At 44.6% G+C, this 17,299-nt stretch overlaps 1 protein-coding gene across 3 annotated transcripts in view; it reads right to left on the bottom strand.

The window, feature by feature from the left end:
- Positions 1-17,299, bottom strand: part of Dpp6 (dipeptidyl peptidase like 6) — a 655,432-nt gene that overhangs the window by 323,031 nt on the left and 315,102 nt on the right. For all 3 annotated transcript variants that reach the window (XM_038318722.1, XM_038318721.1, XM_038318723.1), the window contains exon 2: positions 16,293-16,407. In XM_038318722.1, the coding sequence (XP_038174650.1) occupies positions 16,293-16,407 (115 nt within the window). The remainder of the gene's footprint in view (positions 1-16,292; positions 16,408-17,299) is intronic.

Raw genomic sequence — 17,299 nt, forward strand, 5'->3', positions numbered from 1 at the left:
GCCACTGAAGTAGCCACAGAAGAAGACAGCTTAAAATGTGATGTATTTTGGCCTCCATGGGCATCAAACATGTACCTGGTGCATCTACATATATGTAGGCACTCACACTTTTACATAAAATGAAATAAATAAGCTTAAATCTCTTATTTTGATTTTAAAGTTTTTAATGAACACATATAGTGGAAGTTTGTAATAGAAGCACTCTGTGTATGTGCGTGTGTGTGCGTGCATGCGTGTGTGTGTGTGTGTGTGTGTGTGTGCACGTGTGTTCTATTTGGCAGGAAACTTTGCCCATAAGCAGCTATATATTCTTTAGTTCCTGTCTTCTGTGTCTCTGGGCCCTAGTGTAGCTATTATATAACTCACTGCTTACTGTTTGATTCATTCCGTGTGACTTTTGAGGTGCTGGTGGACATGAACAACTAACTGATGTGTCTATAAGTCATGGTGAGCCCAAATGCAGGGAGCTCACAGTGCCATGGGAACCAGTCAAGCAAGCAACCAGAATACAATGCAACAGTGCATGAGCCTCGAGGCTGCCAGGTTTACCCCACGGTCAACAGGAATAAGACGGAAGGAGGAATTCTGGAAAGACTTTCCTAAAGAAAGAACAGTTTAGCCCAGATATAGGCAACAAAAGAACATTCACACTAGGAAGGCTACAAGGCAAGAACTACCAGCAGGTTTGGTATTTTGAGGACACGGCTTATTGCCAAGGCAGACAGCACGTGCGGAAGCAGCTCAAGATGAAGGGAGAAAGATTCTCTCATTATGCTCAGAAGCTCTGTTAGATGATGTTCTCTTGTGGGTTTCCTCTTCCAAATCTGGGACAAGAGTCTGTAGTATCTACAGTTCAAGAATAAATAAATCTTCACATTAGAAGTTATAACAACTACCCAATTCAGTATCACCTCTCCCTTGTCCTTCGTGCCCAGCTTCTGAAGCTCTGCCTGGGTCGTGTAGCCGCTCAGACACCCTCCACAGCGCTTTCTGGCTTCTATGTCTTTGAACGCATCTGCATGACTGACTCCTTCAATCCTGTCTCCCTGATTTTGTTGCTATTCAGTGTGCCCAATGGCCTTTTCACATGGCTCTAAATTCTTAAATGAAAATCAGTATATTTTAATTCCTAAAATTCCCAACTAGCTTTTCCAAGATCATTGGTTCCTCTCTCTTAATTTCTGCCTTCTCTAATTAGGTATTAATTAGGTTTAGTTAGGTATTATTATATCCTTCTGGAGTCTTTGATGGAGTTGAAGAATAGATAGATAGTTATAGTTTTCCTTTGTTATGGTAAAAGATAAAATAGATATAAATATTGTAACTGTAATTCTTGCTCGATAACTGTTTTGTTATATGTAATTTTACTATGTTAAAGTGAAAGCCTTTCTTTTTTGTTTAAACAGAAAAAGGGGAAATGATGTAGGTGTGTCATCTATCTATTTGATGATTCCATTGGTTAATTAATAAAGAAACTGCTTGGCCTGATAGGTCAGAAGATAGGTGGGTAGAGTAGACAGAACAGGATGCTGGGAGTGAGGCAGATGCCTCGAGCAGTCGCCATGCCTCTCCTCTCTGGGACAGTCGCCATGAAGCCAGCCACCAGGTCAGACATGCTGAATCTTTCCCAGTAAGCCACCACCTCGTGGTGCTACACAGATTACTAAATATGGGTTAAAGCAAGATATGAGAATTAGCCAATAAGAGGCTAGAGTTAATGGGCCAAGCAGTGTTTAAAAGAATACAATTTGTGTGTTGTTATTTCGGGTGTAAAGCTAACCATGTGGGAGCCGGGTGGGACAAAAAGCAGGCCTGCTCGTCTCATCACTACAGAGGGGGAGGGAGGCAGAAAAAGAGGGAGGAGACGGGAAAGCGAAGAGAAGGAGGAGGAGACAGAAGAGGACAAGGAAGCTGCCTATTTACCCTCAGGTGCTCTGATGGCCCCACTCAATGAGCCAGCACAACCTGTTCCATGGAGGGCTAGCCTAACACACGTGGCTTGGCACAAAGGAAAGGGCTCGGTGAGAGCCCAGGGTACCTGCTTGGCTCTGCCAGTGTGTGTCTGCCTTAGTACCCTGCCCCAGGCTCTGCTCGTGTGTGTCTGCCAGTGCATCCTGCACCAGATTCTGCCATGAGCTGGAAGCAGTGCTCCTCAATTAGACTCTATTTAAAGTACAAACACCCACCCCGGGACACCTACCTCAGACACTGCTCACTCTCTCTTATCCTTACCATAAGGAGAGAATGTTTGCAATATGCATTGAGACCCCAGACAGGGCTAGCTCGGCAAAATGCAATGTGAACCTGGGGCTTCCAGATTCTTTCCTGGCTAGTGTCCAGCCAATGTGCACTGTTCACTAGATGCCAGCTCTACTCAGAACCAAGAAGGTGGCATCTCATACCTACACCGAAGCCCTGCAGACAGAAGGGCTACAACTGTTATCCAGGGGCACTGTCTCCTACCACACAGTGAAACTGATGCCAAAACATAGTAAATGTATTTTCTGCATAATTGCTCTGGTATGTATCAACTCTGGATATAAAACTAAGTAACTATGGTTAATTGAGAATGACATTGAGACACCTCACTTCATGTGAGTGACAGCAGAGGGGCTATAGGAAAACCTGCACTCAACCCCTCTGTAGGATGTTTCTTTTGGCCTGGATCATAATGGCCACACCATCTTTTTTTCTACAAACAGTTAACACTGAATCCATCAATACCTCCACACTTTTATTCTGTATGAACCTGGCTCTTTTTCTATTTCTTTTTAAGAGAGGGACAGTGACTTCATCTTTTCTGAGACCTCACACATGGAAGATGTCCAACCGACGTCTCTGGAATGTAGAAAGCTTTGTTTTTCCAATCCACCCCATTGCTTTTGCTTATTTCATTTCAATAACTCACAGTGTTGCTGCAATATATTTTTATGGTTATATTCACAGTTTATAAAATCCCACAATGATAATTTATCCTAAAAGTTTTCTCCCATAAGTTCACATCTTCAAAGCCACCATAAAAACTAACAGCACAGCAGCAGAACTAGACACACTGTACTTTTTAATTGAAACACTAGTAACTTAGCCTGCAGGTTTTTATTGTTTCTTTTTTTATTGAGCTATATTTTTCTCAGCTCCCCTCCCTTCCTTTCCCCTCCCCTTCAGCCCTCTCCCCATGCTCCCAATTTACTCAGGAGATCTTTTTCTAATTCCCATGTACATTAGATCTATGTATGTCTCTCTTAGGGTCTTCTTTGTTGTCTAGGTTCTCTGGGATTGTGAATTGTAGGCTGGTTTTCTTTGATTTATGTCTAAAAGACACATATGATATGTGTCTTCCTGGGTCTGAGTTACCTCACTCAATTCAATGTTTTCGAAATCCATCCATCCACAAATTTCAAGATGCCATTATTTTTTTCTGCTGTGTAACACTCCATTGTGTAAATATACCACACTTTCCTTATCCATTCTTTGGTCGAGGGGCATTTAAGTTGTTTCCAGGTTTTGGCTATGACAAACAAAACTGCTATGAACATAGTTGAGCACATGTCCTTGTGGTATGATTGAGCATCCTTTGGGTATACACCCAAAAGTGGAATTGCTGGGTCTTGAGGTAGGTTGTTTCCTAATTTTCTGAGAAATTGTCATATTGAAATCCAAAGCCTAAGCCTTAAGTTTTATTAGGTATGCTCACAAAACAAAGAAAGTGTCATTTATTGTTTACAAAGCTTCTGAACTTGATACATCAAAAGTATCCAAACCCTCCCTCTTCAGGCCCTTCAATCCACTTTCCTACATATTTAAAACAAATTCAAACTTTAAAATCTATTTATTGACCTTTGTCCTCTAATGAATTACATCACTTAGTACCCATAACTTCGTTTTACCACACACAGGTAGGCTATATGTGTGTATGTGTGCATTAATTACCTCTTTATTGAAATACATATTAATTAGGGGAAGTGTAGCCAGGCAGTGGTGGCACACACTTTTAATCCCAGCACTCGGGAGGCAGAGGCAGGCAGATCTCTGTGAGTTCGAGGCCAGTCTGGTCTACAGAGTGAGTTCCAGGGAGGCTCCACTACACAGAGACACCCTGTCTCACAAAAAAGCAAAAGAAAAAAATGATTATATTTAAAAGTAAAATAAAATCCACACGATGGTTCACTCTGCCAAGTCTCTGTTTAGTGGGTCCAGTTTAGTCTCAGAGCCTTAGCACTGTAGAATCATGATTGTAAATTCAAACTGGTTCCGATGCCTTTAAAGGAAACTTAAAATCATCAAAAGGCATCATATCCAATGTTTACCTAAACTGTAGTGTACAGCACTGTGTATCACCTCTCTCTCCCCCCTCTCTCTCTCTGTGTGTGTATGTATGTGTGTGTGTGTGCGCGTGTGTGTGTGCTCATGCCCATGTATGTGCATGCTGATGCCAGATGTCTTTCTTTCTTTTTATAATTTACTTTTATTTTACCTTCATTGGTGTTTTGCCTGCATGTATGCCTTTGTGAGGCTGTCAGTAGCACTGGACCTGGAGTTACAGACAGATGTAAACTGTCATGTGGGTTCTGGGAATTGAACTTGGTTCTTCTGGAAGAGCAGTCAGAACTCTTAACTGCTGAGCTATCTCTCCAGCCCCCAGATGTTTCTTTATTGTTCTCTCTCTTATTTTTGAGGCAGGATCTCGCTTACAGAACCTGGGTACCGTTATTTGAGCCAGGCTGTCTGACTAGTAACCTCCAGAGTCCTCTTTCTCTCCACTTGCCTAGCACTGGGGGGTACTAGGGGTTCAGATTCAATTCCTCATGCCTGGGCAGCAAGCACTTCAACCATGGAGAGCCCCCCAGCTCCCCTATTCCTTCTTCATGGGTGGATGTTATCCCACATCTAATGCTGCTCACTGGCTATGTTTATATCTTCTTTGGAAGGAAGTCTCCCCTTCTTCAGATTTTAAAACATGCAAAATTAAGAGATTTGTCCTTGAGAGGCAAGAAGCTGCATGTACATCAGAAAGATCAAGAGGCCAGAGTGTTCGCCCTACAGAAGGCTCTGTGAAGAGCCCATGTGTGACTTTGCATCTTCCCAGCCATCTCCACAGAACCAGACAGAGATGGTGGTGCCACAAAAGCCCTGCGGGGGGCCTCCTGTGCCGAGAACTGCAGCCCCTGGGCACACACGGAAGACTCAGAGCTCCTTAAGAACTGGCTTTGTACAGACACTTTAGAGCTGGGGTTCAAAGGAACAGGGAGTCTGACATGAAGGAAGGCTGCTGAGTACCTAGCACCCAAGCTGAATCAGACTGATGAACCATTCAGCTGTAAGTGCTTCTGAACCGGTACCTCCTGTAATAGAGGAGAAGGGCAGGGGGCAGCCAGAAGAAGGCCGCACCTCACTTCTGATAATGTTTCTTCAACCAAACTGAGAAATTTCTAGGACTAATGACTGTCTTTACCCCTGCCTGGCCACTATCTCTCTCTCTCTCTCTCTCTCTCTCTCTCTCTCTCTTTCCCCTCTCTCTCGACTGTGTATAAACACATTTGTGTGGAATCATGTGGAAACTAGAGGGCAACCTTGCATATCATCCTCAAGAACACCATCCATTTTTCTTTGAAATAGGCCCCCTTTGAGCTGGAGAGATGGCTCATCAGTTAAGATTATTATTAAGAATCTCTCTGAGTTTGGCTCCCAGCATCCAAGTTGCATATTTCACAACCACCTGTAACCCTAGCTTCAAGGGATCCTATTCCCTCTTCAGGTTTCTGTGGGCAGCTACACATATGAGCATTTGTCTATACATAAATAAATAAATAGAAATAAAAGGAAAGGCAAACTTTAAAAATAGAATAGGTGCTCTTACTGACTTGGGCCTCCCAGATTAGGGCTGGTTAGCAAGGTCCTCCTGCCTCTGCCTCCCCAGTTGAGGGATTAAAAGAGCATGTCACCCCCCCTGGCCTTTCCACGTGGGATCTGGGGCCCAAACTCAAGTCCTCACAGCAACTATCCCTTATAGTTAGAGTGGGTGCCAACATTTAAAGGTGAGGAGGCAGAGTGTGTTAGTGCCTAAGGCTATCAAAGGCATCCATGACAACTGACTTTCTGGAATGGTGTCCCAACCGTAATTTGTTTGTTGGAGCCCTTAACATTGAGGTGACTGTATTTTGAGAAAGAGGTAAAAGAAGAGTTTCTCTTTCTATGTGCAGTCCCTTGCCATTTGCCCCCCCCCCAGTGTGTGCATACACACACACAGAGAGAGAGAGAGAGAGAGAGAGAGAGAGAGAGAGAGAGAGAGAGAGAGAGAGAGAGAGAGAGAGAGAGAGAGAGAGAGAAGAGGGAGAGGGAGAGGGAGAGGGAGAGAGAGAGAGGGAGAGGGAGAGGGAGAGAAAGAGAGTGGAAGCTGCCATCTTCAAGGCAAAGGGAAATACCACCAGAGAACAACCTCAGTTGCACCTTGAACTTGAAATTTCTGCCTCCAGTACTATAAAAAATCTCATTATTCATCGCCTGTGAGTTGGTGTATTTTGTTAGAATATCCTGATCTGACCAACAAGTTGCTGTCTCCAAATTTCTGATGACCAGCACACAAAAGCACAACGTTTGCCGACAGATGATGGATAATTTCCCTTCCTAGCTTGCTTATCACTCAGCACACCCCCTGGAAGCCTCAGAGTGTCCAATCTCCCAGTCTTATACAAATAACCCCACAAGAGCTGCAAAGTACACAGATTGCTTAAGGATCCAAGGTCCATGTAACGAGAAGCTAATTGTAGCTCTTGGTGTATCTGAGGAAATCAGACTATATTAGACTTGAGTGCTTGACAGCAAATTGTTTAGTGACACTCTGCAGCTTTTCTCTCCATAGCTGCAGCCATCCTTCCAGAGTCTACAAGGGAAATGTGAGAGTACAAAATTTATTTGGTGTGTTATTATGGTGGTTTGAATGAAAATGGCTCCATAGGCTCATAGAGACTGGCACTATCAGGAGGTGTGGCCTTGTTGGAGAAGGTGTGGCCTTGCTGAAAGATGTGTCACTGTGGATGGGCTCTGAGCTCTCAGAACTCAAGCTTGCCTAGTGGCTCACTGTCTCTTCTTGCTACCTACGGGACCAGACGTAGAACTCTCAGCTCCTTCTCCCCTCACACACATGTCTTCCTCATGCCATCATGCTTCCTGCCATGATGATAAAGGACTAAACCTCTGAGCTGTAAGCCAGCTCCAATGACATGTTTTCCTTTATGGGTTGCCCTGGTCATGGCGTCTCTTCACAGCAATATAAACCCTAATGAACATAGTTATTAGCATTTTCTATTTAATAAGCAGTCTTGTCACCATTTCACTGGAGATTTAGTTAAAAGAAAGAAGAGGTTTGAAATCTTTTCCATAGCAGAGAGAAAGCCTAGGAGGCAGGGCATGGATAGTGGAGTACCCACGGTGGACGGGGTTTTCAGACATGAGAGCTACCCAAGACACAAGGGATCCATGGAAGATGGATGGACACAGAATGCATATATAAAACCATGCCGGCATTTTTGTTACGAAACAAATGAATAAAGATTTCAATTAATGTCACAGAGTAAAGAAAAGGAAGACAATGTTAATGAGGTGACTGATTTCCAAGGATGGCAGTCCATGAACACCGGGCAGCACTCATAATATGAAGAATGAGTGAACATTAAAGCCAGAAACACTGAAAACGGTAAAATCTGGGAGCAGGATTTAAAGATAGGAGAAATAGATTGTGATGCATTCTGTTAATTCATTTACTTTTCTACTGGTTGTTTTTTTTTAATTTATACCTATTATTAACAACAGTTGATAAAGCCATGTGATGGTTACTCTCAACTGTCAAATTAACAGAATTTAGAATTACCATGGAAACAAGACTGGAAATGTCTGGGAGTTTCTAGATTAGATTAGACACACCCTAAATGTGGGTGGCATTACCAATGGCTGCTGTCCTAGACTGAATAAAGAGGGAAAGGTGCGCTGAGGACCAGCATGCATCTCTCTCTGCTTCCTGACCAGCCGCCTCATGTTTCTGCCCCATGCCTTCCCAACCATGCCTATCTTAAGTTGCTTTAGTCATGTGCTTTGTAGCAGCAATGAGAGAAGTAAATACCACAGTTATGCTGTGGCCACAGAGTGTATTCTCCCCTAAATGTAGATCCTTATCCGCCATGTGTCTAAATGACCCTTCAAACCAAGTCAGCCAACTGAAGCTTTCTAATGGCAACGCATATGGCAGAGACACCCAGGTATGCAGGAAGCCCAGCAGAGAAGGGGGTGGGTGGTCAACTCTTCAGCAGGAGTAACAAGGATAGAGCCACTAGCTCAGACCCCTGTGCCACGCAGCCTTAGTTCTAGAGCATATCATCTATTCTATGGAAAGTACGTTTGAAATCTGACTCTTGCTGACTCCAATGACTGATTTCTATCTAACTGCCATTTCTGTTAATTTAATTCAGACTGTGCATGAAACATATGTCTGTTGAATATATATCAAGAAAGTAGAAACAGAAATGAAAAGTCAGTATGGGGGATGGGCTTGTCTTTTCCCATGAAATCTGAAAAAATAATCACCTTAACCTGAACACATTTCTATTCTTTTCTCAAAGGCAAAGATGAATAAGAACCAAAGTTGCCGTCAAAAGGAGTGCTCTGGAGGCCAAGGAAGGAGCCCTGGGCTTGATTTCTGTGGCAGTGGATGGAAAAAGTGGAAGGGAGGCATGGGCAGGTTGGCTTAGTTCTCATCTTGAGTGCACAGCTTTCTCTAGCCGTGACTTCTCAAACTGCAGAGTGGGCATTCCTGTCACCTTGAAATAGGTGTCCTGCAGTGACCATGTCAGAGCACCATGGCCTAATGTTGATTGTGGTAGTGGTGGCTACCACAAACAGAACACTGTTTCCTCACAGTGTTGAGGACAGAGGAGGCTGTCTCACTGAACCGCATCAGCCAACAACATTGCATCCTTGGAGCTCTGAAGAAACATTTGCTCTGGTCTTCAGCCTCTTGTCAGAGAGCCTGGATCCAGTGAAGCATCAGGCCTGCCCTTGCCTTCTGAGGATGTCAACTCTGTCTGTCCATGTGCTTAGAATCTGTGTGATAACGCAGGATAACCCCTTCTCAAGATGCCTCCAATAGCCACAAAAGACCCTCCCTTCTTGGCTATAGAACATTCCCGTGTCAGGAGTTCGAATGTGAAGATCTTTGTGAAGATACTGTCTAGTCAACCACACGCACCCTTTCAGGGTTCTTTTCAATTTGCTACTAGCCAGAACTTTAGAAGTCTCTCTGCATATACAGTAAGAATTCATTTACTAAGCTCAGAAGGGTGTGAAGAATCTGGGAACGTGGTTCACACAGATTGCTTAGAAGGTAAGAGCACTTGGTCTTCTTGCAGAGGATACAGCACCTACATGGCGGCTCACAATCAGCTGTAACTTCAACTCCAGGGGATGGTTGGTGCCCTCTTCTGACTTCTGCAGGCATTGCATGCACACACTCAGGCATGCATACACCCACATACAATTAAACAAACACATTTAAAGAAAAAGAACCCAAGTAAGAGGAAACAAGTGGGAAAGAGACTGGTAAATCTGAATTCTATACACGATGAGCTAACAAACTCTGGTGATTTTTTTTAACCACAAGGTTCCTTCAGAGAGGCCCAGGGCTTGTGGGCTATGACTCGATGATGTGGGAAAGTACAAGTGCACTTTTGATTCCTGCGGATTCCACAGCTGCTGGGTCCAGTGGGGTCTAAGGCAGTAAGGAGCTCTGCGTCTGAAGAAGTCAGTGCCTACTTCAGCCTGGAGCATCCTCTGGTCCCTGACCTGCCTGGCTCACTGTGATACATTTCTCTTCAATTTCATTACATAAAAATCTCTATGTTTCCGACACTGAACTGGTACTGAACTGGTTTAGGACGCTTGCCTTGGTGTCTGTCCTTCCAGGCTGCTCACTAAGCCATCACCCAAGATATCAGGCAGTGTCCTGCAGCGCATCGTTCTGGATGTGTGTTGCACTAGTTTATAATGTTCTAATATGCTCTCTTGGTGACAGGCTCCAGAGCAAACAGGGAGGACCACAGTAAGATTTATGCCTTCCTATGGGTTATGCATCTTTAAAACTGGAGTATAAAGGAGCAAGGCCTGAAAAATATACTTTACAAATAAACACACTGTTGTGCTTGCCTTGGCTGGTGGCCTTAATGCACACACATGAATAATAAGGATGTATTGTCATCTTTAAGGAAAATGGGCATTTAGGGCAAGGGTTCCATAAATAAGCAAGCTACACTAGACATTTCTTTTAGAGTTAACGAGGAGAAGTCAAGAGAGAGACACAAGGATGCTCCCAAGGACCCACTGCTTAGTCTGCCAGTCTGCAACTCACTTTAAGGTTAGTGCTGCATAAACCAATCCTTCCGACACAACTCCTTCAGGTCTGCTTCAACTGCAAGAGTCATTTGAATGCACTGTTCAGGTTCAAGGTTTGCAGACTACAGATGCTGGGTCGTTCAAGTCTAGGGATCTTCCTGGTGTGGTGGACACGGAGGATTGCCTTCCAGGAAGCCACTGCCTCTCACTCCATAGGCCTAGTTTCTCAGAAGCTGCCACAGCCATGATTTCTATGAGACAGAGGTTCATCAAATGATTCATCTCCTGGCTAGTCCCAGGGACACAGCTTCTTCAGTGATGGAGAAAGTGGGTGTCGCTCCTCAGCTCCCTGTGTGGCTCCCATAACACATGAGGCTGCTCTAGCCCCTCAGCCAATGAGCTGAGGATGGCGGTAGAGCTGGGTGGAGACGAGCTGGCTGGGGCTGACCTGCACCACCAAATTAGACAAGGGCTTGCTATGTGGAGCACTACAGACACCTTCAAACTAGACAACATTAGTACTCGTTCTGGTACTCCATGTGTACATATTTTTGTTAATGGATATTCACAACGGCAGATTGTTGGGGGATGGGCTGATCCAAGGCTGTCCCCGAGGCCCTGATATATGGAGAAGGAAGACAGTTCCATCTGTAAAACTGGGAATATGCTTAGCCTGAGTCAGGGCCTTGGGAGAGGTGCAGCATTGGCCTCTGAGAAACAAACTCATCCCCTTAAAGGGCTGTGGCTATCAGTCCCAAGGCCTCTGTGTGCCCCACCCACAGCACTCTTGAGCTACGCTGTGCTCCCTTTGTGCAGCATTGCTTGATTAGCCTCCTGCTGACTTTGCCTATTGTACGATACTTTCCTACTGACTCTCACATTTTTCCTCTAAAAACTGTGTATAAGATGCTGTACTTTGTAACAAACTTGCTTGGCATAAGGCATACTTTGTGCAAGACCCCCTAACACCAAATTTACTATCTTCCTTTTTTTGTGATCTGCAGGTTCTTCCCATCAATAACCTGTTCCTGAAGAATGGCCTGCTAGTCCAAGCTAGCAGGTGGTCTACCGATATTCATAAACATCCCCGGGAATAGGATGACATAAAGTACTTATCAGATTCTGAAATTGGTTGTGATGGAGACCTCTGTATGGACAGTGGGAGGAATCAGAGTCCAATCTCAGCGCTCAAGCCTGGTGTCCATGTCCCTCCCTTTCTGTTACCACAGCCTCCCTTCATCAGCCTTTCCCTCTGATTGACCTCTCACTGTGGCCCCTATCTTCCAAGCCAAGCTGTCTCAGAACAGCATGCATGCTAGTGACAGTTCAGGGTGACCTCCAGGGCTTCCTCCTATCTCCAATGAGTGTAATCTTTTCTCAATGGCAGAGATAAACAAGAATGTAACAGCTCAGCTAAGACAATTGGTCACAGGCAATGCATTTATTTGAACTGTGGTGGCATCCCAGCACAAGTAATCTATACATTATGTTTCTACTACCAAATACTAGTTGATCTTTACCTCTGAGTGTGACCTGGCCTTGAAGCTAGTCTTCAGAGTGATCCTCAAAGTCAGTGGCTTTCTCATGATACTTCTTTGGAGTATGCTTACTGCTTCTGACTGCCCAGCTCTGGTCAGATGTCCATTTAAAACAAAATCTGAAACATTCTAATGCAACTAAGACCCTATCCTATCTCCAGACCCCTTACAGTGCAGATCACTGCAGTCAGTCTCATCAGAATGCAGGAATTGCAGATGCCATGAATGGTACACACCAGGCAACAGTGTGACCTATTAGAGACAGACAGTTACGGTAGTTAATAGCAGAAAATTAAAAGGGTAACTTTAAATCTATTATTCAGAAGAGAAATTTAGAAAAGAGCATGGCCCAACAAGGGAGAAATGCATGACAACCAGAAAGGTCATGTTCTCTTCAAAACCCTTCCGAGAGACATAGATAGTGAGTAATTGGTGACTACCAGCCTGCACCACAGAGCAAAGTACCTTGCCTCTCGTAATTGCCAACAAGCTCCCCAAAACCCCACTGCCCCAGAGCACACCCTTCCACCAGATCCTGCTTGTGGAGTTTGAGCTGGGTTTCTTTTGAGCACTGCAAAATGGTCTCAGACAAAGCAAATGAGTACAGAATCGAGAGTGGAGTAAGCATGTTCTAGACGCCGAGTTTCCAGAACACAATGTCAGAATCTGTGAGTTCTTGGAAAACATTCGCTTTGAAAGTTTTCTTGAGTCAATCAAAACAAAGGCAATCCTTGGGTGGCGTCAGGGCAATGCGATGGGGTTGTGCCCAGAGCTGCTCGCATGTAACCACAAGGTATGGCTGCTCTTTTGAGGACTCTGCACTGTAGCCCTCTTCCCTCTGAGCTCAGCCCCACCCTGCTCTCTGGTTTTATTTTATTTTAATGATAGCAACACTTGGGACCCATTGCCTCCTTGCTTCTAACTCAAAGGGGAACCCACATATTTATACGTTCTGCATTTGCTCAGTGTTAGCACAGCGGTTGCAGCTCCCAATGGGATTATTAATGTTAGAAGGAGGGCAAGCTTAGCTCTTGGGCTCCCGTGAGGATATTCTGTATCCAAGGGGATCTGGGGACACTTCAGAGCAGTACAGGCTGGACACCTGGCACAATTTTCCGTGTCAAAACAAAAGCTTCTTCTTTGCTCTGGGAACACAGAAATGGAATGCCCGGAGGGCCCTACAGCATGGCTTCTGTGCTCAGCGTTCAGCCTGCCTGGTCCTCTCAAGTCCTGGACACAGTTCCTCAGCAGCACAGCCTTCAGAAGCAGACACCACCATGGATGTCTCCAGAACCAGAGGGCTAGACGAGGCTCAACCATGTGCTTATTTCAATGGAAGAGGAAAGGAAACATCCTCTTTCCAAGTCTTCTTGGGATACAGAGACTCACGCGAGGCCCCAGTTTCCTTCTTTCTATGGCATCTTTTTCTCTGCCAACTGGTGTCACCTTCTGACAGAACCTTTGCAGTGGCTGTGTTCTCAGCTGGGGTTAGAGGGGGCTGTGGCTGTGTTCTGTGCTGGGGTTAGAGGGGGCTGTGTTGTTCTACGGTTGCTCCTATGCCATGGGAGTGAGGTAAAGCTCAGGGTTAGCTGTCAGGATGATTCCAGGAACCACTTTTCAGGTCTGGGTTTATTTACTGTCCCATGTACCCTGGCCCTGTTGCCACCAGCTGCCTCCATTCACCACATCCACTCTTGAGTAACGCTCACAAGAGTCCTTGATCCGGGGTGGGGGGTGGACTTGGTAACACTTCACATCAGGCAGGAGACTCTCTGAAAACCATTACCCCATTCTAAATCTCGAGAAAGTGTGATATGATCATGGGACCAAAGCTGTGAAAGTCACTTGTCACCAAGCACAGCTCTGCTTAAGAGAAAGCAAAGACAGCCCCGTGTTCCCCGCATCCAGAGAGCGCCCCAGTTCCTTCGTAGTCATTATGACTCTGCAGTTGCTCTTGTCCCTGCTGCACCTGCTCAGCTGCAGCACTCACGAGGGTCTGTATTCCCTAATCTGTCCACAGTCCTTTCTACAGCCCTCATCCAGATTCCAGCCTCAATGTTCTGTCCTACACAAGTAGATGTGATGCCTTATGTCCTCCACCTGGTTCCAGGTCTCTTGGACGGGATGAGGCTCTCTCCTGCAGGACTGCCATGGAAGCCTCTTCAACACTGGTGGCGGGGGGGCGGGGAGAATGGCATTCCACACAGAAAGGAGCATATCTTTTAAAAATAACCACCCATTGTTTCTAACTGAGACTTCTCGACTCAGGGAATGTAGGCTTGAAAAACTTCAGGAGACAAGGGAAGACCCCTTTGCTCCCTGAGTCTGTCTTTAACAAGCTTCCACAGCACACCATAGTTTACCATGGTGGTTCAAATGATAATGTCCCCATAGGATCATATGTTTAAACACACAGTCCTTGGCTCTGTTTGGGAGGGCTTAGGAGGAAGAAGAATGCCACTAAGGGTAGGCTTTGAGACCTTAAAGACTCTGGTCATTCCTCCTTTGCTTTCTCTGCTCTGTGCTTCTTAGCATCCTTCCCTAGCCACCTGGCGACTGTCTCTGCCCTGAAATTATAGGCACTGACCCTCAGGAACCAGAAGTAGAAGTCACAATAAACTCTTTCTTCTGTTATTTGCTTTGCATGGTGTCTACCACAACAAGAAGAGAACCGAGAGGAAAGTAGCGAAGCTCACCACCATAGCACCTATTGCGAGTCTTATAGCAACATGAGGAGATCAAAGCAATAGTAAGAGAAAGCATTTAGAAGGCAGACCTCATAATTTTAAAACAGCTATGCTATGGGCATACCTGCAGACATGTGGATCAGTGGATTTGAACAGAGGGTTCTGCACTAACCCCAAAGAGCCATAAGGGGAAGGAACAGTTGACAAACAATGTTGTTTCAACTGCGTATTCACACACCAGAAATGAGGTCAGATCCACTACACAAAACTTACTCAGTGTGGATCAAGGATCTCAATACAAAAACTGAAACTGTTAAAATGCTTTGAAGGGTAACAGGAATAAATCTTTGTAGCTGTGGACTAAAAACGCTTCCTTCACATGACCCTTAACATATAAATAACCAAAGAGATTTATATTTTTGTCAAACTTAGAGTCTTTTGTGTATTAACAGATAATATCAAAGGCCATGGAACATTGTGTCAGTAGTTGAGAGTCTGTATGCCCTCCCAGAGGCCTGGACTTTAGTTCCCAGTGCCTCTTCTGGCCTTTGAAAGCACCTATACCTACACACAGACATAGAGACACACCACAATTGAAATACAGACACACCACAATTGAAAATGAAAGAAAATTTAGAAAAAGATACTACTAAGACAGTGAGGGCCTGTGAGATAGTGTGGCAGGGAAAGGCACCTATTCCCTAGCCTGGTGACTGTACTCAATTACTGGGACACAAAAGGACACAACAGATATCACACACATTGGCCGCCGACTCTGCTCACACTTGGTGGCACTGACACGCTTTGATTGTCTATAAGATCTGAGGGTTTGCATGTTGTTCTGTTAATACAGGTACATTGCACTGAGTTTTGTATGTTGACTTAATACTCCCGAATTAGGATAAATCCCACTTGGTCATGGTGTGTAAAATTTTTTTTTGAGATTTATTTATTTATTTATTTATTTGCTTGCTTGCTTATTCATTTATTTATTTATTTATTTATTTATTTATTTATTTATTTATTTATGTGTGTGCATGTGTGTGTGTGGGCATCTGAATACAAACACCTATGGAGGTCAGAATAGGGCATCAGAGCCCCTGGAGCTGGAGTTACAAGGTGTTGTGTGCCACTTCATGTGGGGAATGAGAGCTGAACTTGGTACTCTGTGACCTCGGCAGCAGAGCCACCATCCAGCCCCCTGTCATGTCTTTACATGTTACCATGTTAGTTTGCTACAAGGAACTCTGGTCTGGTCCGAGAGAATTTTGTCCCTGGGTCCATCAGTATTAAAATCCATCAGTGTTATCTAATAAGAAATTTGCCCTTGGCTCACAATCATCATGTGTTGTTTAAACATTTTCTTAATTCATCCTTTCTCTAACACTTGGGAATACCATGGGCTATATTAAATTATTTCTAATGCCACTACCTTTAATTTCAAGATGAACAAACAACAGCAAATTTTTAATCTATGCCATTTTTATCTACTCAACAACTATATAAAAACTTAAAGCACAGAAATGAATTTGTTTTCACTTAAAACAAACGATATCCTTCTACAATGGTATAAGCAAAACTAGAACCTGGTAAGAATAAACCATGCAGCCAACAGCCACTTAGGAAATATCCCACAGTAAGACTGCCCCCTTTCAAATGTCTGTGACCGGAATTCTGAAAGCATCCATACCTGGTGTCAGTAGTATGACCGAGGTGACGATCAGGGAGCAGATGACCAGGATGACGAGCAGGGCAATTGCGATCCCCTTCCAGTTTCTCTGGGGAGGGTTACTCCCCACCAGCTCCTACAACCACAGGAAGAGAGAACCCAGTGAGCACGACAGTGGGGACAGGCCAAATCAGCAGCTGCTGCCATTTCACTCAGGACACAGGGCAGCGGCAGAAACCTCTGCCAACGTCAGACTGCCACGAGCTGCTCCCCAGCCCTGATGCCTGCAGAGCCTGAGGACCTGCTCTGTCCATCCTCATATCAGGGGAGACTGTCTCCACAAGGAATCTGACATGGTGCCATGTCTAGAAAATACCACTCTCACAAAATACCCCTATGAGCTAGACTACTGCACAGGCTGGCCTGGAGGCTCCCTTTGTCAAAGCCCCATGGAGTCTCCATGGAATCTCATTCAAGCACGATGAACATGGCCAGCCCCAGGTCTTCTCTTCTCCTGTCTTTTCTTTATATCCACACTGCTAACTTTGACCAGTAGCTACCAAGCTTGAATATTTAGTTAGCACATAATGTGGGCCACTTATCACGAGACTTGTATTCTGTCTCCAGCTTTGTAAGCGACCTGCAGTGTTCCTCAGGTCTCACGCCCCTGGGTGTCTCACCTAGCAGATTCTCTCAGCACCCTTCATGGTAAAATACAACATGTATGTTTTTGCAAGGGTGCAGGGTGGGAAGAATATCTGGAGATATCACTAAAGGAGGTGAACAGATGAACAAATCTTGGAATTCAACAGGCATATGGCATAAGGAGACTAAACTTCATTTCCCTTCAGATTAGGGTGGTCATGTAATTTATCATCCTCACTGGGATTCCTTAAAAAACAAATTGTGCATTATTAATATCTACTAATAAGTACTGCTAGAACAGTTAAATAGTAATAATTATTGTCAATTACATAGAAAAATCTCTACAGAAACAAAAGACATATGACCTCAGTGCAGTTCTACAT

Source organism: Arvicola amphibius, chromosome 2 (assembly GCF_903992535.2).
Source record: "Arvicola amphibius chromosome 2, mArvAmp1.2, whole genome shotgun sequence".
NCBI lineage: Eukaryota > Metazoa > Chordata > Mammalia > Rodentia > Cricetidae > Arvicola > Arvicola amphibius.